A 22,368-nucleotide genomic window follows, 5' to 3' on the forward strand; every position below is an offset into this window, starting at 1 on the left:
CTATTCTAAGACAGAATATATCATTTAAACTATTTAAAACTATTGCGGTAGCACGTAGCTTTAGCATTCAATGGTAAAAGTTTAATAAATAAATTAATTGCTTAGATTAATTGCTTCCTTGCTCATATTTTAAATGACAATTTCAGACATTCCCTCAACAAAGTCAGGCCAGAAAATATGTGAGGCAGTTCATTGAAGTGTTTAGCCTTTCGGCTTCCCTTTGACTCATAAACAATTACAATAATCCGTCATGGATATTCCATGCCAATGTTTTAAATGGTCAAGATTTGATAACGTTTTTTTTTTTTTTTTACTAGATTTAAAAACTTTCTAATAAGAAGATTTTTTTACGTCTATATGGTCTATGGTTAAAGGATAAAAACAAAATTGTCACCGCACTACGATGTATTTAGCTGTTTTCAAACATTAATTGGAAGCTGAAAGCTGTTATTGCTGTCAATGCCAGCTGTCATCGTCATTTTGGAGTCCAAAGGAGGTTTTACACCCCTAGGGCTGAGAGTCAACTAACTGTTCGCTTATTTACTCAAAACATTAAATGTATATTAAATACACAAGCAGTATCTAAATGCGTTGCAGCTATTTAATATTATTTCTGCTGATTCCTTAAAATAATTCTTCACATTTAAGTTTTAATCGTGAATTAGTGTTTATATCAATTTTGTATTGTGTGGTGAAAAATAGTGTTCGTACTGAGGGCCGAAAGCATTTTGAAGCATTCGATCGTTTCAAGTTCTCGACTTCGTCTTGATCTTAAAAATGATCACGAGCCGGCAAACCCTCATTTTGGTCCTAGGTACGAAATATACTATATTAGGATACATAATAAATAAGTAAAGCAGTCAATTTAGGTAAAGTAAATTATAAAGAATTCTGCCTTTGATAAAAACAAATTTTTGATTTATGATAAATGTTTGTAAAGGTATACTGTCCTAAATTTATAGTTATAAGTATATTCGTACGTAAATAAAGGAGCAGGTACCTTATTAGAGGAAAATTGCGATATATACTCATGCCATCTTGAACGCTTTATTTAGTAAATTATAAACATTTTATGGATTTCTGCTTGATTCCCTACCTAGTAAAATGAATTATTTTTATTTGTATCCACTTAAAAATTGAGTTTTTCTTTACAATAAAAGTATTCTTTATGGTATCTATTAAAATACTGCTTAAGCAAAATAAATTATAAATAGTATATTTCATCACTGTGACCTAAAGTGAAATTTTTTCCCGTGTGGTGAACCTTTATTTTTTGTCATATTTTACCATTAATTAACAAACAAAACTAGAAAACGAAATAATTTTAATTTAAAAATAACCTCTCAAAACGACTTCGAGCTTGTTTTTGATTCTGCTAATGCAAATAAGCAGCTGTTTTTTAAGTGATTCAATTTTACCGTTTTAAGACAAAGTAGTAGTAATAATATAAAAAAATGTCATACCAATTCATTTGCAAGTCAATGATTTTAAAAGTAAAATATTCATATTAGATTCCAAATTTAATTTTAACAAGCAAATAACAGTTTTTATTTAAATTCAGCTTGTACAGGATTTGCAACAAACATGTAGGGCAGGTGTATTCTGTTGGTCAGAATATTTTAGAACATTCAAGCTGTAAGCCAATCAGGAGATGCCTACTGACTACCTAGTTAAAGGCACTTATTTTTCAAACATTCTTCTTGTTGTTATTCTTGTTTCATACTGACCATCAAACAGTTATTAGATTTGAACAGACAGTAGTTTTGAGTTACAGTGAAATGTTTAATTTTGAGTTAAGTTGTTTATTGTTTGTTCCCCCTTTTAAGGGTAAGTTTTTAGAACGATAAGAATTACATAGAATTTTACAAATCCTACAACTTGATTGAAAATAGTAAATTTTACCTTTTATAAAAAAACAATTATTATAACTTTAAACCTTTTAACAAAATGAACAAAATGATTAATTTGTACAGTTAAACAATGCCTTATATTTATTTTAGGGGCTCACGATTTGGATTTAAAACTTAAATATTACTAAATTTATAATGTATCATTAAATTAATTAAATCTGAAGAATGAAAGGTAAAGGTGAAGAGATTTTTCATTTTTAATAAATCCCATGATTTTTTAAGAAAGAAGTTTTTTAGGTTGCCTGAGTTTAATATGACCAACCATGGTACACAATCATTCAATCATTTAGTCTATTACGATTGTGTTACAATACATTATACCATAGATATGTCAATAGCAATCGATAACAAAAGGCTAAAACCATTGACTATTTGTGACTATCAGTGAGTCGGTGGCTCAGTCGGTAGCGTCGCGGATTTTGGACCCAAGGCAGAGATGTCGTGGGTTCGGATCCTGGTCACTGCCACCAAAATTTATCAGTACAGTTCAGCAGTTCACCTTTGTACTATACCGGCTCACTCCTTGCTTTGCTGTAAACGTTCCACGCACGGGCGCTTAGTCTATGTGGACGGGCAAATGTAAGGTTAAAAGAGGCCGCCAACCTCTTAAAAAATAAAAAAAGCTATTGGATACTGAAGAAGTCTATATATATATATATATATATATATATATATATATATGCATATATATAGAAGTATGCATATATAAGAGACCAGCTGTAGAATTTTTTTTAGGTATCGAAGTTGTTTGTGCCAGTCACAGAATGAGATATAGTGTCAATAATTGTGTTTTATACTTTATTTATGGTTGCTTAATAGGTTGATGGGTCATAAAATTTGCTTTAACTCATCATAAGTCATTCCCATAGTATGACTTGGTAAAAAGTTCGTGTATTTGACAGAATTTAGTAATTTAGATCAGCGCAATCTCTAGGTTGCTTTACATCAACTACGACGATTTTGAAAAAAAAATCTGGCTACAAATTTAACATAGGGATGGAATGTCTAATTGTATTAATACTCAAAACTAAAACCTTACCTAATAAATCAATCAATAAATAATTTAGATCGATACGGTTGCCACAATCAACATTTACAAACTGTTTACAACAGCTGATTTGTACTCTCTAGAGAGTACAAAATAATTTTTACTCCCTATGGAGTAAAATGCTACTTAAGACCCGCAACGCATGCATTAAAAACGGTTGTTTTTTTCTGCAGTATGACGAAAAATTCTTCGTTGACACACTAGTTTGATTGAAAACAATAATAGTAATTTATATTATTATAGGAGCATAATTTTGGCACATCTTATCTTAAATTTAATTGTTATTGTATTGTAGCATTTAAAGCTAGTGCTACGAATCGACGCACAATTTCATCGTGCAAAATGGTAATAAATATTTTCAATGAAATGCAAATTAGCAATACTACTGTAAGGGAGATGTAGGTTTTATATTTGTAGATATTTGTAAACTAGAGGTTGTAGAGGTTGAATTGTAGATAGTGACCTTGCCAACTAGGAAGCGTGCTGGAGGTGTTTTGGTAAACACTGGGTGCTTTGCACTCAGTAGCTGTCTGGTCGACAGCGGCGGGGTTCGGCTTTGTCTATGGAGTGTGCGGAGAAGCTGTTGGCACACCGTACCATTGAAGAGCTGAGGAAGTCGTGCCCATTCTACTGCGGCCCTTCGCATGGTGGCGTGTTGGTGACACAGGTGGCGGAGGACACTTTCGTGGTCACGAATCCATCATTGAACATCACCCTGTCCTGTCCCACCTTTTCATCAGTTTTACCCGTAAATGTGCCAGGGGGTTTTGAGGTTAAAGTTGGTTGCGATTGCGAGTTGGTTGATGGGGGCGTGGTTTTGATATCCAGGCAGTACCCTTGTTTGCCGAGTACAGAAACACCTTCCATTATTCATGTACTGCCTGCGGCGTGGACCTCTTTGAAAAATTTCACAGTAGATCCGTTTGTGTCCAATTCTAGCGCGGTTTTTAGAAATTTTTCTCAGATTTTAAATACGAATTGGACTGTTTTTTCTCCGTCTTTTGTGGTCCACCAGGACATTCCGCCATCGTTGCTGGATGACGTTGTTCTGCCAGAAACTTGGTGGGATGTCACAGACGTGACGTCATTTAAATACGTTGTGATTTTTGTATGGTTGGGGATTTTATCGGTTCTTTTGGTTTATATATGTCTAAAATTGTACATGATTAATGTTGAAAATACATTGTTGGTTTCAAATGCAAGGATCAATAGGAATTTAGGGGGGGAGTAGTTAAAATTGGTTTTTTTGCTGGTAACATGCTATATAGGGCTAGGATTGATAATTTTTTTTTATTGTTTTATTAATGTTTTGAAGGGATTTTGATAGTGGAGACGCTGAGGACATCGTCTCGTAAGGTAGGGGGGATGTAAGGGAGATGTAGGTTTTATATTTGTAGATATTTGTAAACTAGAGGTTGTAGAGGTTGAATTGTAGATAGTGACCTTGCCAACTAGGAAGCGTGCTGGAGGTGTTTTGGTAAACACTGGGTGCTTTGCACTCAGTAGCTGTCTGGTCAATAAATAGGCCACCTGAGGTAGGGAAAGGGGTCAGTTGCCCGGGGCAAGGTGCCCAGGAGAGTTGGGTGAGTACTGGTTTCTCTATCTTGGGGTTAGGCCCTGTAGTCGGGAGTTTGTACGGGAAGTTTTGATTTAAGGGGACTGTAAGTTAGTTGGGGTTTTGTGTTTTGTTTTGAAGGAATTCTTTTGGGGATTAATACTTTGATTTGATTAGATTACAAGGGAATAGTTTCACTTCGTTTTTGGGGATTATAAATCTAAGATTCAAGCTACCTCCAGAGCGGTTCTTACCAGGCATTTGTTAGTAGGCTATACTTAAGAGTAACTGTCACTGTATTAAAGCTTGATTACTTGAGACAAATTAAAATCCTATTTGATGAACACAATCTGATTCTCTTATTGAACAGCTACCCAGCTCATAGCATAAAGTAGAATAAGTTTAAAGATTCGGGTTTGCTATAAAGCTACGCTCCCATGTGCGTATGCAGAATAACCTATGAAAAGCGAGGGGGTTTTCTGCGTATCACACTACCTATTATGTTATCGTTAAAATTTCAAGTGATTGTATGATTCCAGTGTATGTCATCAGTGAGTGTGCGATCATTCGGAAAGATGTCAGAAGTTTTTGAGTTATTAATGAAAGTCGATAATAATATTTTTTTGGTGAAAATAAAGGTTATTTTTGTCTTCCAACATAATCAAATCCTCAATGTTTTGATAAATTAACATGTATTTGCAGAGTTATTGTTATAAATGGCACTACATTTTCACAGCACATGGGACCTAAGTAATGATCCCACTAATTCTGACAAAGTAGTCTGAAGCTCTCCCAAAGAGATAACTAACTGCCTTAATCAAATTCTAAATATAATACTAACATAGGTAATCTACGTGAAATATGTAATAAAAAATCCCCCAGCTATTAAATCATACCAACAAAATGAGTTACTATTTTAGATTTTAATTTTTGTAATATATCAGTATCTTGTGAAAACATAGAGGTATTCTTAAGCTCGTACGCTTAAATTTATAGATAGCTCTTTAGTAATGCATATCACCTTTAGTAAAGCATATCACCTGAATAGTAATGCATTAAAGAATTAAAGGGATACCAAAATGTGGGCATGTTTTGCCGTTTAAACAGAGTCTTTTGGTGCTCCAAAATCTCAGATCGAGGATATAATATTACTAGCTAGTCATCTTAATAAATTCAGTAAAGACTTTAAATAATCTACTTTCTACTGATTATACCATTTTTCCCATCATCATCATCATCATCACCGTTGGACGTAAATTTCCTAAATATAGGTTGCGTGATTTCCCTCTTCGGGAAATGTCAAAACCCCATCACCTTGGTTGGCGGAATCTTTTAGGCTGGAACATTTGTATTAGATTTTATTAGTTTATTAGACAGTTGTATGTATAAATTTAAAAAAATCTAACTACAATAAATAATGATTTGGCTAGTTTAGTTCATAAGAGTTAAACAAGTCAAATGGAAATGTAAAAATGTAAACATCGCTTTACGACCGCTCCTTTCTGGAAGAGGCTGGTTGGAGTTAGAAAACGCTTCATCTGGATGTGGAGGATCGTGGCGGACCCAGGGTCGCGGCCGTACAACACAGCCACATGCCATCGTAGATTGGCAAGATTTGAAGCTCGAAGCCTTACCACTAGACAATCCCTCTCCCCAAAATACGAGTATTAATGTATTATTAATTAAGTTATAGTTCTTTATAATTTTATGTGGGGCACGAAATTTTCTCAAAACACCAAAGTAACAGAAATAATGCCCAGAGAATTCCCCCAGGGAAAAGTACTCAGGGAAAGTACTGAGTGTAGTACCTGTAGTACTCAGGAAAGGTGTACAGGACTTTTTCTGGCGACCGGGTACTAGGTAACTTTCCCCACAAAAACTTTTCGACCTCTATTTAACGATCATCATTGGGGGAGTCAAGTCAGTTGGGCAGGGTGGTTTACACTAGAGGGGGGTTGAGCCCCAGCATCCATTTATTATGCAACATACCAATTTCAAATATCTCAAATTGTTAAAAAAGTTAGGGCTAGGGGTGCAAGTTACTTTTCAACCACCCTCTATGGTAAATAAAGTTAGACAAACTAAAAAATAAAACAAAAGATTCGTAGGGTATAAACACACGAATATTGAGAGTAAGAATGCTCAAACGCATGAAATTCAATATTACCCCTATGGGAGCAAACGTGTGTAGTCTTTTAAACGACATCACACTGAAATCTTCGCTCTTTTGTTTCTGGTCACGTAGAATTTCCAAATCCACAAGAGACTTAAGAGACTTTCGTACATGTGATTTTTCATAAAAGAATATTTTGCAAAAACAGTAAAATTTAATGCTACATATATACATAGTTTTAAATATATACCAACTCTATTCCGTTATGCTGCTTTATTTACTATGTATTTCCCAATTTTGTTTACAAATAATTTAAATAACCCCAGTTGCCTCTCCAGCTATCGTTATTGGCACGTAACTTCATGACCTAAAACCTGAAATTAATTGCATTTACATTTGTTCCTCTAATTTTACTTTATCAATCATAGCGCTGTTTTATGAGAAATTTTTTTTTATCTGCCAATATCAAATACAATGTGACTCTCCAACGCATCCCTCAAAGTGTTTATTGTAACCGAAAGAAATCATTAAAAGCAAATTAGTTCTCTAACGCTTACTCAAGTAACCGTAAGATAACAAAAATACTTTATTTACAACAGACAAAATTATCAATCACATTTCAAAGGTCACATTACTACTAAGATATTTAGGAAATAGTTTATATAGTTTACCAACGTTAGTTTTTAAAGAAGAAAAAATTAAAATTATGATTACTTCAGGTAATAATTTTGACTTGTCTTAAGCATTTGTGTGACAATCTATCCTCAAAATCATTAAGTTTATTGTTTCGTAAAGAGTTAGAGCATTTACTTTACAAAAGAAACGCCATTTCACACTTCTTCTATTTTTCTATTGAGGAAGAAATAATCAATTTCCAACGTGAGATGTTCCTAAAACAGTTTGCTTTGTAAAAAAACTTTGAAAAGTATTAAAAATGCACCTACAAATATAAATAAATCTGTTTTATAATAAGGCTTTTCAAAAGTGTTTGCCTTTTGGAAATTTGGAGCTTAATTCTTAAATGAAAATAATAGTTTACAATCCTTACTTCTAAAATTATATTAAACCTTTTGTCCAAAGATACAAGCATCATTTAACAATAATCAAAAATAAAACCAATGATGTGGTTAGACGCCCATGAACGTGAGTAATTTGAAAAAAAACATTACTAAAACAAAAATCAACATAAGACCTGTAGTGGGTTTTTTATTATTCCATCTACCTAAAAGCATTTGGCTCCATTAATATTTATGATAAGGAATTGGTTTGTCTGTGATTTTCTATGAATTTTCGCATTACTTGTATTCCCTTTTACCACTAAAGCGACGAAACTGCTAAAAGAGTGTGATTCAAGTGGTTCAAATTTTAAATCTAGTTCAATTGAATTATTTTAACCTCTTATAACTGCAAAAGCAAAAATACGCATCTTGTTATACAGCCGTTTGAGCAAATATTGGAGTAAATTGGCTTTTATATGCATTTTGTTACAGGGTCTTTGTGTCAATATTTTAAGATTTAAATTACATACAAGTTAAAATCATACATATTACATTTAAATTTAGGATTTTAAGATAACAAAAACAAAAACAACTCGACGGAGCTTATTTGTTATATAATTGACCTGAGTGTGGTGGTTCAAAGAAAAAAAATAAAACATTCAGAAACGGTCAATAAAAAATAATTTATTTCCTAACAAATATCTAATATATTTTACATTTTGTAAAGTATGTAAAATAAAAATAATTAAATTATTTTTTTACAATAGCAATGGACGTAACAAAGTATTTTGAGAGTATATATGTAAAACAATAATGAATTAAATATTGATGTTATTTTCGATAAAAAAGAATTTGAATAATTACAATTCATACTTATCATTCACTTACTATAATAGGAAGTCACTACACTACGCAACAGTAATGGTGCATTTAAATAGTACATAATAAATTGGAATTTGGCGATAAATACCGGCAGTGGGACTCAAATGTTAAATCATACAATTCCGTCCCAACTTGCTGTGAAATACCAACATCAATGGGGTTGGTCACTTACTTTTTACTTTGAAATTTAAAAATATATGACACTTTAACCATCATCTTCCTGGTTAATTTTATCATGTAGGCTGCAGATACAAAATTATAATTTAAATCTTCATTGCATCCAAAAAAATATACATTCTACCCAGCATAAGGATCCACCACAACTACTTTGCCTGTGATATCTTAGTTATTTAAAGGTTTACAATTACATAAAAAAACTGTGATGTATGGTTTACCTTTATAATAAGGGAAGATTGTATAATTGTACTTGCCAAAAAAAGGATTTCTAATTTGTAAAATAAATCAATATTCTTGATTATACTTGGATAAAAGCTAAGTAAATTTATATAGAACATTTTTTAAAGCACATATTAGGGCATTATTTTTAAAGTAAAGGCAATAAATCATTATTCATTTGTTTTATACAATTGTATATATTATATCAGCTGAATTTTTAAACGCACCATGTTAGCTATAATAAATATAGTATAAAACTACAACCTGTAATTCTATTAGGACACATGTGTTAAATGTCTTACTCTATTAGCACTTTTACTTAAAGTGTCGCAAACAGCATCAGCAACCCTTGACCCTTGTCTGGAAAACAGAAATCGCTTTAAGTTAAAATTGTAAGTAACTATAAAGGTTGTAGACCATTTCCCGAGACGGACCTGTGATGTTGTGGCTTAAACGCAAACTATACACCTAAAACCCTTACCAACCAGCCCAAGTAATTGCATTTTGTTAAATACAAGTAGTTTATTAATATTGAGGATTCTATTAGTCTTCAATCGAATTTTATATATTTTAAAAATTTAATTTATTCATCCCAAAACAAAATGGGAAATATCGTTCTAGGAAATAAGGTTTTAGAACACAGTATTCATGTGAAAAATCTATTATAAGTTTTTTTCATATTCATTCAATCAGTTTTGTACTGATCCAAATTATTTTAATATAAACAGTAGCGTTTCTTTTCACAATAGGAAAAAAATAGAAATACAATACAAATACAAATACTTCATGAGTATTTTAATTTTATGAGAATGGTAAAAAAAAATGTTAAACGAGTATTTTTGAACTTCTTTGAATCTACTTGTTCCTTAAGGTTGTATGTTGTGTATCGAACCATAGATAAAACATACTCCCTTAGCAGATTTCTCATCCTAATGGAACAGCTGAAGAAAATTTTATTGTTAGTTCTGTACGGTTTATTTAGAGGTCGTGTTTTGTTTACAATTTGTTTCCCGTTAATACAGCAATTTAAAACCTCGTTTAGCCAAATAATACGATGTAATCATAAACAATAAATTGTCCCCTAGTTATTTAACCAAACAGTAAAGCACAAATCAAGAAATTAACCCTAAAATAATAGAAACAAAATTTCGTCAACACTAGCGCCCAGTGTGGCGTACACGAACTAGACATGAAAAACGAGCTTCAAAATTTACAATGGGATGAGAAGTCTACTTGTGTTGGTTAGTCTATGATCGAACTAAACAATTATTTGTGTGCCACATTTATTGTTATGTCCATTTACGTAGAGGATTGAGACGGCATTGTTTGATTTTATGTGGTGGTTTATTTTTTAATGAAGTCTGAAGTCTAACGAACGATTATTTTTTAAGAATCCCAAAACTATGAAAACTAAGTGCAGCCATATAATAAAATTGAACCACACTATCGTTAGCATTACGACGTATTGAATGTGAACAGTGTAACTTGCATGAACTTATACATAAAAAAAAGTTGAACTAGTAATTAATTGATCAAATATAAAGTTTTACATTTAATTGTCTTATATAAATTCTAATTCGAATAATGTTAACAACAACTTTCGCTTCAATGTATGCTGCCTTTCGTCTTAGTAAGCTGAAATTTAGTAGAATCATACTTTTGTGAACTCATATCAATTTCTGATATGCGTCTTGACATTCACCTGAACTGTATTTAATCAAGGTGGATGTTCATGTCCAATCAAGGCTGATTAGAGACATCACGATGTTATGCGTCTTGACATTCACCTGAACTGCATTTAATCAAGGTGGATGTTCATGTCCAATCAAGGCTGATTAGAGACATCACGATGTTATGCGTCTTGACATTCACCTGAACTGCATTTAATCAAGGTGGATGTTCATGTCCAATCAAGGCTGATTAGAGACATCACGATGTTATGCGTCTTGACATTCACCTGAACTGCACTTAATCAAGGTGGATGTTCATGTCCAATCAAGGGTGATTAGAGACATCACGATGTTATGCGTCTTGACATTCACCTGAACTGCATTTAATCAAGGTGGATGTTCATGTCCAATCAAGGCTGATTAGAGACATCACGATGTTATGCGTCTTGACATTCACCTGAACTGCATTGAATCAAGGTGGATGTTCATGTCCAATCAAGGCTGATTAGAGACATCATGATGCTATGCGGGCGCTGCATCTGTGATCTTCCTGCTTTGGAATTCTAACAGGGCAATAGATAAACTTAACTGTATTTGCAATTCTATATTTCTTCATGACCATATTTAAATCGTTCTAAATTAAACAATGCAGAGGATTCAAACCAATCAAAAAACTAACACATACATTGTTTTAGATCACTATAATTATTTTCAAACAAACAGTCGTGATGCTTTCTTTGATCTTTGAAAGTTATATACAAATTAAGTAGGCCTATTTCATTAGGTTTTTTTACATGGATCTTATAGTCAAGACAATGTTTTGAACAGAAGGGTTATGAAAAAAGCATCTATGTATTTACAGTCTAACTGGATCGCACTCGCCTATCACGCTGCTCCCCTCGCCACAAGGTTGGTAAAAGGGGTGACCTTCAGCTTTGAAGTAGCATTTCGACAGCTAACATAATATTACTTTTTTATGTCCGTTTTGTTGGCAAAACCTTTAAAATTTATTATTTAATCGTCTTTGATACATATGTTTTTTTTTCTCTTTAGAACATTTACAAGACCCAGAAAATTTTCAAAGTTAGCTGTGTACGTATAAATAGAGGTTTTGTCGATACTATCCATTGCTATGCATAATCTATAAACAAATTGTTATGTTGGTTCTTATTGTGAATAAAAGTAAACTACATAAAATGTCTTTTAATTTAACACTGACATAACAAAGACTAAAATCGGAATGCCTTTATAAAAGTGCAATTTGTGGTTGATGTGACGCATTGTACCACCATATCAAAATAATATTCGGAGGATAGCTAACAAGTTTTTTTTTTTTTTTTTTTTTTTTTTTGTAAAGCCACACCGACATCGTTACACCTCATTTTTAAGGTATTTGCACAAGTAGACCGTCGCAAACCAAAGGGGAATATACCCCATAGTGGTAATTTGACATTGGCTCTCTCAGGTCGATGAAATGTTTAAATTACCACCACTATTTTGTATTAGGTTGAGTCTGAGTTTGACAAAATGCTCCTCTTTAGTAAAGGCTTTTAAAACGATGTGGCATAAGATAGGAATTTACACTTACAACTTTTCATCTGACCCCAAAATACCCATTTTTGGGGTCTGGATAAAATTGACACCCTCTCGAAAAGCTACAGCACCTTTAGGCTAGCATGTGGATGATATAGAGTTTCCGATTTATTTTACTGGGCACACTGGTGTGCAGAGCTTATTATTCAAAGAGTAACCCGTTTAAAATTTAAAAGGGTAAGAGTAAAAACGTTATAGGAGGGTATCCATATTTTTGCTTAATCGTGTTAACTTTGCTTGATTAAATAAAATCCTTGAAGGCTAATTGACTCTTGACTTGATTCTAAAAAACTTAGTTGAAGTATTGCACGCTAAATACAACAGTGCATTAACAATTGTATTACTACTTCTATTTCTTGCTTATATTACATTTAATCTCAAACAAACATTATCCATATACAGTACAGTATAAGGTTTAGGCTGTGATTTGTCAGTGAACCTAATTAAGTAAATTGAAGAAATTGTTGCTATGATTCGATCAAATGTTTATAAACCTTTTGATTTGTGTAGTTTTCAGGAAGTGTGTAGTTTTGAAATATTCACACTGTTGCACATATTCAAAAAAATGCAATCTGCGTAAGTATAAGTTCATGCCATTTAGATTTTAACTCATGTTTGGGAAATACTTTTATCGCTTTAGGCCCCAATCCTTTAACTTATAAGTGGTTTACGTGTTAATAATTTTTTCTCGATGTTCGAATGTGTGTATGTCGGCATATTAACATTTTGATATATCCATCGGCGTAGTAGGTCTAAAAAAAACTGTTCAATAAGTTGTAGGGTGTCAGTATAAACCAAAATTGATTCATATTATACCATAACTATCCAGGTAGTATTGTATGGTTCAGAAACATGGACACTGACCGATGGACCGAAACACCTAATTGCTGGGTTTGAAAATAGAGTGCAGAGGAAATATACGGAAAAGATTTACAGAGGGCTTAGAGAAATGTGTAAACACATAGATAGCCTGTATGGGTGCTTTCTAAAAGTATAAAGCTCAGATGGGCAGGCTATGTGTAGTAGAGATAAGATACATCAACCTTTAAAAGTCCAAGTAGTACCACAAAAACGTGGTATACGACCACTTTTAAGATCAAGAATTAAGTGGTAAGACCAAGAAATGAATTACATTTCTATACTTGGATCTACATTTGAAGAGGCAAGGGATAAAAGAAAATAGGAAGCCAGAATCCTCTTAAGATTTTAGAGGCCACGGAGGTAAGATAAGGTACGGCGAGCGATTGTATGCAATGGGATATGGTATGGAGCTATTGTACTCAAAATCAATGAGTGTGAATGGAAAATCTTATCTCAAGGCTTTAAAACTGACCACAACTGCTATTTTATTGTAAAATTATCGGATTTAAAATTCATATTATATAGGCCACAGATATATATATTTTATTCACTACATAAAAAGTTAGTGCTGATAAGGTGTTTGTGTTTTAAGATTCCCCTACATAGGCCTATTATTTATCAAAACACGGATCTGGTTGCGCTTACTTGCAAACTGGCATTAGATTTTCGATTGAAGCCATAAAACCCGAAAGAAATGTAAAAAAAAAAACACTTTGTTTAAATTTGTTTACTTTACTATAGAAAATTCAGAAAACCCCAGCTGTTTTAAATATTGTTGCTAAAAACAATTAAAACTTGGCATATTTTAAACTTATATAAATTAAGAATTTGAAGCTATAGTAGAATTTGTTCGTTTCAAAAAGATAAGAATCAATGTAACGATTACGTTCTCTTTTTTAAATTTAGAAATGTCACCATCCGAGATGGCATGATGAATACAAAAGGGGAAAAAACGATTTATTTCAAATAAAATTTGTATTCCCTATGTCCTATAGTGTGACCAGGGGTCTATCCACGGATAAACTAAGAAATGAAATTCAATTGAGATGCCCAGGAAGGGAGTATTTCATTTGGTCCAAAATCGTTTGGTCCACAAGTTGTAAAACAGTTCGTTTGGTCCAAAATCGTTTGGTCCAACACTTGTAAAACAGTTCGTTTGGTCCAAAATCATTTATCATCCAGTTGGGGAGTATTTCATTTGGTCCAAAATCGTTTGGTCCACAAGTTGTAAAACAGTTCGTTTGGTCCACAAGTTGTAAAACAGTTCTTTTGGTCCAAAATCGTTTGGTCCAACAGTTGTAAAACAGTTCGTTTGGTCCAAAATCGTTTGGTCCAAAAGTACAGGCAAAACCAGAATTACAATTGTGCATTGTGGAGTAAACTTATGAAATAGACTGTACGTTTCACTGTGGACCATTCGATCGGGTCGTTTTATCCAAAACTCTAATACGAGTTCGTTTGGTCCAAAAGTATGAACTATTGCGTCCCTCACATAGAAGGCGTTCAAATAATCGCCGTCACGTCGTCAACCCTACCGCCTGCCTTCCGAGGCCTATTTTTTGTTGTGTGTGTTACGTTTCTAAATAATTGATATGTTTGCATTTATATACACGTACATATACATATATTTATTTATATATAATGTGTTTGTGTAATGTTTACTTTTTATCCCCAGTCAGTCTTAAAACAACGCGTTTTAATTCCCTAGATTTGTGGATAAACATTGACTTTGCTTTGAGTTTGCATTTAATGTTAAACAGATGGTTTATTTAATTTATCTATATATTAAAACTCATTCTGTGTTTGTTGTGTGTTTGTCATGGTATTTGTAACAATTATGTAGTTAATAATACAAATATATAAAGTTAATTTCTCATAGAAGATATAGCCTATTTGTAAAACTTCCCAAAATGTTATGTTTACTCCCCATGAGAACCGTGAATAAATTATTGAAAAGAAAAGAGTTTGTAATTAATTGTTGTACCTTTATAAAAATTATATTATATTTTTAAATATTTATATCTTATCTTATCTTACTAATATTATAAATGTGAAAGTTTGTGTGTTTGTTTGTTTGTTTGTTTGTTTGTTTGTTTGAAGTTCAATCACGCATAAACCACAGGACGGATTGGGCTGAAATTTGGCATGATGATATCTTACATTCCCGATTAACATATAGGCATATTCTTATCTCAAAAATCCTTTCGGGCTCCGCCCCAGTGGCTCTGTAATTCCCCATGTTAACCTTATGAGTATTCATATTTAAAGGGAATTAAAGAATTTAGTCAGCTGTTTCAACTAAAAAAGTTGGTTCTATGATATGGAAAAGCATTAAAAAGTTATAAGATTTACCAACAGGGTGCAGCACTAGTAGGATACGCTGTACTTCAGGCCACCAATCAGAGAGCAGCATTTCATCCCCACCCCTCCCCCTAAGCCACGCCCCCTTTTGTCCCACGTGGTCGCTCTCTGGTGTCCCACGTGGTCTAACCTCACTTTTGTTTTCGCGCCAAACGAAAAAAATCACCTTCCCGCCAAGTAACATAACCTAACTTTTGCACCGAACGAAAAAAAACACTCTCCTTCCCGCCAAGTAACATAACCTTACTTTTATTTTCGCGCCAAACGAAAAAACCTGACTTCTTCTTCACCAATTCCCGCCAAACGAAAAAAGAACCTTACCTTCCCGCCAAGTGACATAACCTCACTTTCGCGCCAAACGAAAAAAATCACCTTCCCGCCAAGTAACATAACCTCACTTTTGTACCAAATGAAAAAATCACCTTCCCGCCAAGTGACTTTTGCGCCAAATGAAAAAAACCTCACCTTCCCGCCAAGTGACGTAACCTTATTTTTATTTCCGAGCCAAACAACGTAACCTTACCTTCCCGCCAAGCTTCACTTTACGTATTGCGTAGGTTCCCGCCAACTGATATAACCTCTGTAATGATTAACTCTTGCCAAATGAAATAGCCTCCACTGAGTTATGTGTCCTGAATAATTACACAGATTGTTTGATTTAAAATATGTTTTAATGCCACTATATCTACGATTTATATTTACATATGTTTAAAAATATTTACAAATACTATAAATCTTCTTCTTCTTCTTCATCGTCACGGTTCTGTAACAAAACAAGGAAGTGTTAAAGGTGTGTATCCTGGTTGCTGATTGGTTGTAATAAGCTTGTACCTGATTGGTTATAAATAGGTGATCTTTTGTGTGATTGGCCAATTTTTGCTATTTAAACTTTTCAGTACTTATTTTCTTTCACTTTGCTCTTGGCAATTGAACGTGTTGGACGTGTGTTCTTGTGTTTGATGTTTTGAGGTTATGTTTGCAAGTTATTTCTAGTGTTAAATGTTAGTTTGATTATTTACGGTATATCAGTGGTAAGTGAACTTTGTTTCTTTATTGTAACGTATTGCGCAATCGGTGTGCTATATTCAGCTTTGTGTGCGCGCAGCTGTGTCCCCACCACATCTTGTGTCTCAGTGTTGTTGTGTGCAATCGGTGTGCTATATTTAGCTGTGTGCGCGCGCAGACTGTGCCCCCTCTAGATCTTGTGTCTCCGCGTATCTTGTACTTTGCTCTAGGCATTTGACGACGATGGATGTTAGTATGGCCGATAACGTATCTGATGAAGTAGTTGAACCCGTAAAAGTAGTTGAGCCTGTTAATTTAATAAGTACTGATCAAACTTATGTAAATAAATTTAGATTGTATGGGAGTAAAACTGTATTTAAATTCACCAATCCGCCTCCAGAAACTAATGAGATTGATTGGTTGAGACAGGGGTTTGCACAAATTGTAAATAGTATGAAAGAACAAGCTTTTGAAAATGATCAACTTGGATTTACCTTGGAGAGTCTCAACTTGAAATCAAAAGCACCCGGCTATGTAAATTTTCGTCCGGCTACTGAAATTGATGAAAACGTTTTGTGGCAAATCTTTGGTGGTATTGTGCAATCAAACTCTGAATCCATAAAATCTACCGACACCTTTAAAGTGGAATGCACTAGAATTAACCTTCCTGTAGGTTCTGGAAGGGTAAGACCAGGGTTTTACAATACGTTTGATGAGGAATGCAAGGCAAGACGGGGAATTGTTGTTATAAATAATAAAGATAAATTGTGTCTTCCCCGTGCAATTGTAGTGGCTATGGCCAATGTAACTAAAGATCCTGACTATAATGCAGTTAGAAAGGATAGGGCAAATAGGCAAACAGTTAGGGCTCAGGAACTTGTGCGTCGAGCTAGGGTTGAAATGCCAGAGGGTGGAGCTGGGATCCCGGAACTTGAAAAATTTCAGGGGTTTTTAACAAACTACAAAATTGTCGTGTACAACTATGATAGCAAAGGTCGCGATGTCTACTTTGAGGGAAATTTAGAAAATGCAAAATTCACACTAAATTTACTGTTTCACGATGGTCACTACAATGTGATTAATAGTTTGACTGCTGCTTTTGTTTGTACATATTTTTGTGAAGCATGCCATGTACCCTATGATCACAAAGGAGCCCACCGCTGCTCAAACATCTGCTCACAGTGTCAGACCATTTCACCTCCTTGTGTAGAGGAAAATGGTGGTGTTCTGTGCCCTAAATGTAACATGACTTATAAAAATCAGGGATGTTTTATCGCGCATGAAGCTGACAAGTGTAAAAATGTAAAGAAATGTCTCGATTGTGGGAAACTGGTTTGGATTAGAGAACGGTCCAAGCCTCACAAATGTGGCGAAGTATATTGTAAACCGTGTGGTTCTTTTGAAGACCCTAATCACAAATGTTATATGAAGCCTGACACGAGAAAGCCAAAGTCAAAAGATTTTCTGTTTATTTTCTTTGACTTGGAAACCCGTCAAGATGAGTCCCTGCCCTCAGATCCCGAGTCTAAATTGCATCAAGTAAACTTGTGTGTGTCACAACAGTTTTGCTATCAGTGTATTGAGGCTAAATTTTGTATGGCTTGTAAAAATCGAACAAGAGTCTTTAAATCTGAACCGGTCACTCAGTTCATGGACTATGTGATGCAGGTCCGTAAAAATTTCAAAGATGTCTGTGTAATTGCACACAATGGGCAGGGCTTTGACTTCCAATTTTTGCTCAAGTATGTGCTAGAAGATACAAAGTTCACCCCGAAACTTGTAATGCGGGGAACTAAGGTAATTTTGATGGAAATTGACAATGTGAGGTTTGTTGATTCACTTAGTTATTTCCCTATGCCTCTTGCTGCACTACCTAAAGCATTTGACCTGCCTCCAGAAAAGAAGAAAGGCTATTTTCCCCACCTTTTCAACACCCTTGAGAATCAAAATTATGTGGGCCCTATGCCAGCAAAGGAGTTTTACTGTCCAGAATCTATGTTTGAAAAATCACACAAAGATTTTGAAAACTGGTATAATGATCAGGTTGCAAACCGCGTTACATTTGACTTTAAAAAAGAAATCCTCGAGTACTGTATCTCGGATGTTGATATCCTAGCCCAAGCTTGTTTAAAGTTCCGTTCAATTTTCCTGGAAGAGTGTAATGTGGACCCGTTTCTCGAGGCTGTAACCATTGCCAGTGCTTGTAACCTGGCCTTCCGTCGGAACTTTTTGAAGAAAAATACTATCGGCATCGTTCCTAAAAACGGTTATAGGCTTACAGACGCTCAATCGGCAATCGCGTTACAGTGGCTATCGTGGGAAGAGGAGAAACGTGGAGTTAGAATTGAACACGCTGGCCGTGGAAAAGAAGTTAAGATCAATGGAATGAAAGTTGATGGGTATGATGGTCAAAATATTTACGAATTTCAAGGCTGCTACTTCCATGGCTGCCCCAAATGCTTTCCCTACGACCGTGAACTTGCTTTGAAAGAGGATCCCTCTGACTCACTTCACTTGCGATATGAACGGACTAAAACTAAAATAGCAAAGTTGGGCGATAACGTCGTACAAATGTGGGAATGTGAATTTAGAAAGTTAAAAAAGACGGAAAACCTGAAACACCTAGAAAAGTTGCCGATCCTCAACAATTTACCTCTGAACCCGAGGCAAGCATTTTTTGGGGGCCGAACCGGTAATGCTAAAACCTATCACAAATGCGCTGAAGGGGAAACCATTGAATACGTGGATGTATGCTCTCTCTATCCCTGGGTATGTAAATATGGCAAGTACCCTGTAGGCCATCCAACGATCTATGTAGGTGATAGAGAGTGTAGGCAGAGAGGTCTTAATGTCGAAGGCCTATTGAAGTGTAAAGTACTCCCACCACGCGATCTTTACCATCCTGTGCTCCCGGCCAAAATGAATGACAAGTTAATGTTTGTTTTGTGCGCGACTTGTGGAGATGGTCAGATTCAAAGTGATTGCGACCACGAAAGTGGTGACAGAGCACTTATTGGGACCTGGACCATGGACGAAGTTCGTAAAGCCGTAGAAAAGGGTTATGTTGTACTCGACATGTATGAACTTTGGGAGTATAAGGTAGCCACATATGAAAATGGGGGATTGTTTACTGACTTTATAAATAAATTTTTAAAAATGAAACAGGAAGCATCCGGGTTCCCGGGTTGGTGTGAAACAGACGAGGACAAAAACAAGTACATTGACGACTATTTTAAAAAAGAGGGTGTCCAGCTGGAAAAAGACAAAATTGTAAAGAATGGTGGCTTGAGGTCATTGGCTAAACTGATGTTGAACTCGTTTTGGGGAAAATTTGGACAGCGTGAAAATCAGACCAAAGCTACGATTGTCAGGGACCCAAAAACACTTTTCAAAATGTTAACTAGCCCTGAAATTGATGTAAATAGAGTACAGATTGTCAATGACGAGGTTGTTGTTGTCAGCTGGGAGTACATTGATGAGGTTGGTGAGCCATTGCAAAATGTTAATGTTGTGGTGGCAGCTTACACTACTGCCCAAGCGAGATTGAAGCTCTATGAGCATCTAGATGCCTTGGGTGGTCAAGTGTTGTATTATGATACTGATTCTGTATTGTATGTATACAAGGGCGGTTTGTATAGAGTTCCCACGGGAGATTATCTAGGGGAAATGACCGATGAGTTGGCCGAGTATGGACCAGGTTCATATATAACAGAGTTTGTATCTGGAGGACCAAAAACCTATGCATACCTCGTGTGGTCAACAAACAAACAAAAATTGATTCCCGTTTGTAAAGTAAAAGGGCTTACATTAAATATGAAAACTTCTAAAAAGATTGGATTTGACAGTTTGAAAGAGATGGTCCTTGGTGATGCTGCACAAACAATGGACATTGAGGAAAATAGAATCAGACGAACAAAGGATAGGAATATAATTACAATCAGTGAGGTCAAACAGTTTAAAATTACTGGACCAAAAAGGAAACATGGTAGCAATTATGATACACTTCCATATGGGTTTAAAATTCAAAAAACTCACCAAAATCTCAACTCCTGAATCACTACTACCACTGTCACTCCACTCCCCCCAGTCCCCAATATCCACCTCGTTCCACCCGTTCCACCCTCCTGGTCCCCAATTGACCCCAAATTCCGAGTCTGTGTCTGAATCGTTGTCTTCTTCAATCAAATTTAAAAATTCACATATCCTGCGATATAAATAATGTTGAACAAAATCACTAACGATCAGCATCAGAGAGATCATGTTGGACACTGAACACATGTTGCACATGCTGCATATGTGTTGCGCTCCCCTCTCCACTATCACTACATACCTTTATGGTGGCATATTCTGTGTTTCTCGGTGGTAACGGTGGTGGCCTGAGATCCAAGGGTCGAAGTTCTTCGTAGATTGGCTCCACCGGCCTAAGAAATACCACCCTTGTCTTGACGATAAACGGTGACGGCTCGTCGCGCTTGATGGAGAATATCCAGCCGAAACACGATGCGAAACACATGGTGGCTGAGATCCAACTGGAGTGGGGCTATTTTTGAATGTGTTTGTACATTGAGGCGCTCAAATCTGGAGGGACTTGAGCTACTCCTTGTGCATGTGTGAATGATGGTCACTGGCGCGGCTGACTAAAAAGCCCGTAAACCATGTGTGAAGGTCACTGGCACGGCTGACTAAAACGCCTCTAAACCATGTATGAAGGTCACTGGCGCGGCCGAAAGGCCCGTAAACCATGTGTGGAGGGGTGAGTGTCATTCCACTTGGAACCTTCTCGCCACCATGTTGTCCCTACTTGAGCTCTCAGCTAGAACAATTATTGATAACATGTTTCTTTTGAGTGCTGTAAAGCAAGCAGCATTCCCACCAGTGATTAAAGATTATATATTCAATTACCACCATGAAAACTGTGGCTATGTCTACTACCATATTTGTTTTCTCGACAATGAAGAGTTTTGTAAGGATTGTGGAGAGGCAGCGAATATTTTTTTTCGACGGTTTGGAACAATTGTATGTGTACCAAAATTTAAGACTCCAAGAGATAGATGCACCATCTGTGCAGCACGTCTATACAATTGGACCAGATTGAGAAGATGTTCCTGTCTACAATCCTTGATCCCATCCTTGAGAAGGTGGTAAGAGAAATTTTGGGGGAACGGAGACGGCAACTAGTTTGTTTTTGGAGGCCGTCACGAGCTGCGGCGGTGGAGGGGCCGCAGCTTTTCTGGGGGGCAAATAAAAAGACTATTCTATTTGGAACCTTCTTGCCATCATGTTGTCCTTGTCTGAGCTTTCAATTAGGGAGATTTGTACAAACGTTATCCTTTTCCCTTATGTAAAAGAAAGTGCTGATCTTCCATCAGCGCTAAGGCAGGACATTTTGAACTGTCATAGAGAAAACTGTGGTTACGTAACCCTAAACTACTACGAGTCTTTTAGAGGCTCTAGTAGGTTATGTATTGACTGTGGAAGAATGGTTGATCTTCCTTCTCGCTTAAAGCGAAGAGGTAACTACATGTATCCAAAGTTTAAAGTCCCCAAAGAAACATGCCGCATTTGCATGACTCCGTTATTTATCTTCCATAAAGTAACTTGTAAATATTGTAAAAACTAAATGTTTGTAAAACAAACAAAAAAATAAACGGAGGTGGCAACTAGTTTGTTTTTGGAGGCCATCACGAGCTGCGGCGGTGGAGGGGCCGCAGCATTCCTAAAAACTTAATAAATTATCAATACACTGTCAAGTTGTATCATTTTAACAATGAATGTCAGACGTGCTATAGCTGAAGAGCTACACAAACCTGCTAAAAAAAATTACACTAGACGGAAAGTGACTCTTAAAGGGTTGAATGATTTGTACCAGGCCGATCTCGTAGAGATGCAGCCTTATGCAAAGCTAAATAAAGGTAATCGGTACATCATGACTATGATCAATTGTTTTTCAAAACTCGGGTTTGCAGTCCCATTAAA

At 35.4% G+C, this 22,368-nt stretch overlaps 1 protein-coding gene across 1 annotated transcript; it reads left to right on the top strand.

The window, feature by feature from the left end:
- Nucleotides 1-17,817: 17,817 nt before the first annotated feature.
- On the top strand, nucleotides 17,818-20,556 carry LOC128998073 (uncharacterized). Its single transcript, XM_054424054.1, has 2 exons — nucleotides 17,818-20,089; nucleotides 20,480-20,556. The coding sequence occupies exons 1-2, from the start codon at nucleotides 17,818-17,820 to the stop codon at nucleotides 20,554-20,556; spliced, it is 2,349 nt and encodes a 782-aa protein (XP_054280029.1).
- Nucleotides 20,557-22,368: the final 1,812 nt, after the last annotated feature.

The sequence above is a fragment of the Macrosteles quadrilineatus genome, unplaced genomic scaffold (assembly GCF_028750875.1).
Source record: "Macrosteles quadrilineatus isolate MER2022 unplaced genomic scaffold, UCM_ALF_1.0 Scaffold_1__1_contigs__length_201487025, whole genome shotgun sequence".
NCBI classification, from domain to species: domain Eukaryota; kingdom Metazoa; phylum Arthropoda; class Insecta; order Hemiptera; family Cicadellidae; genus Macrosteles; species Macrosteles quadrilineatus.

What these genes read in the sequence shown, in the direction of transcription:
- LOC128998073 (XM_054424054.1), top strand. Translation starts at nt 17,818, where the DNA reads ATGAAGCCTGACACGAGAAAGCCAAAGTCAAAAGATTTTCTGTTTATT. An exon ending in GTTGGCCGAGTATGGACCAG is followed by an intron (nt 20,090 to 20,479) that starts GTTCATATATAA and finishes CACTCCCCCCAG; the next exon opens with TCCCCAATATCCACCTCGTT.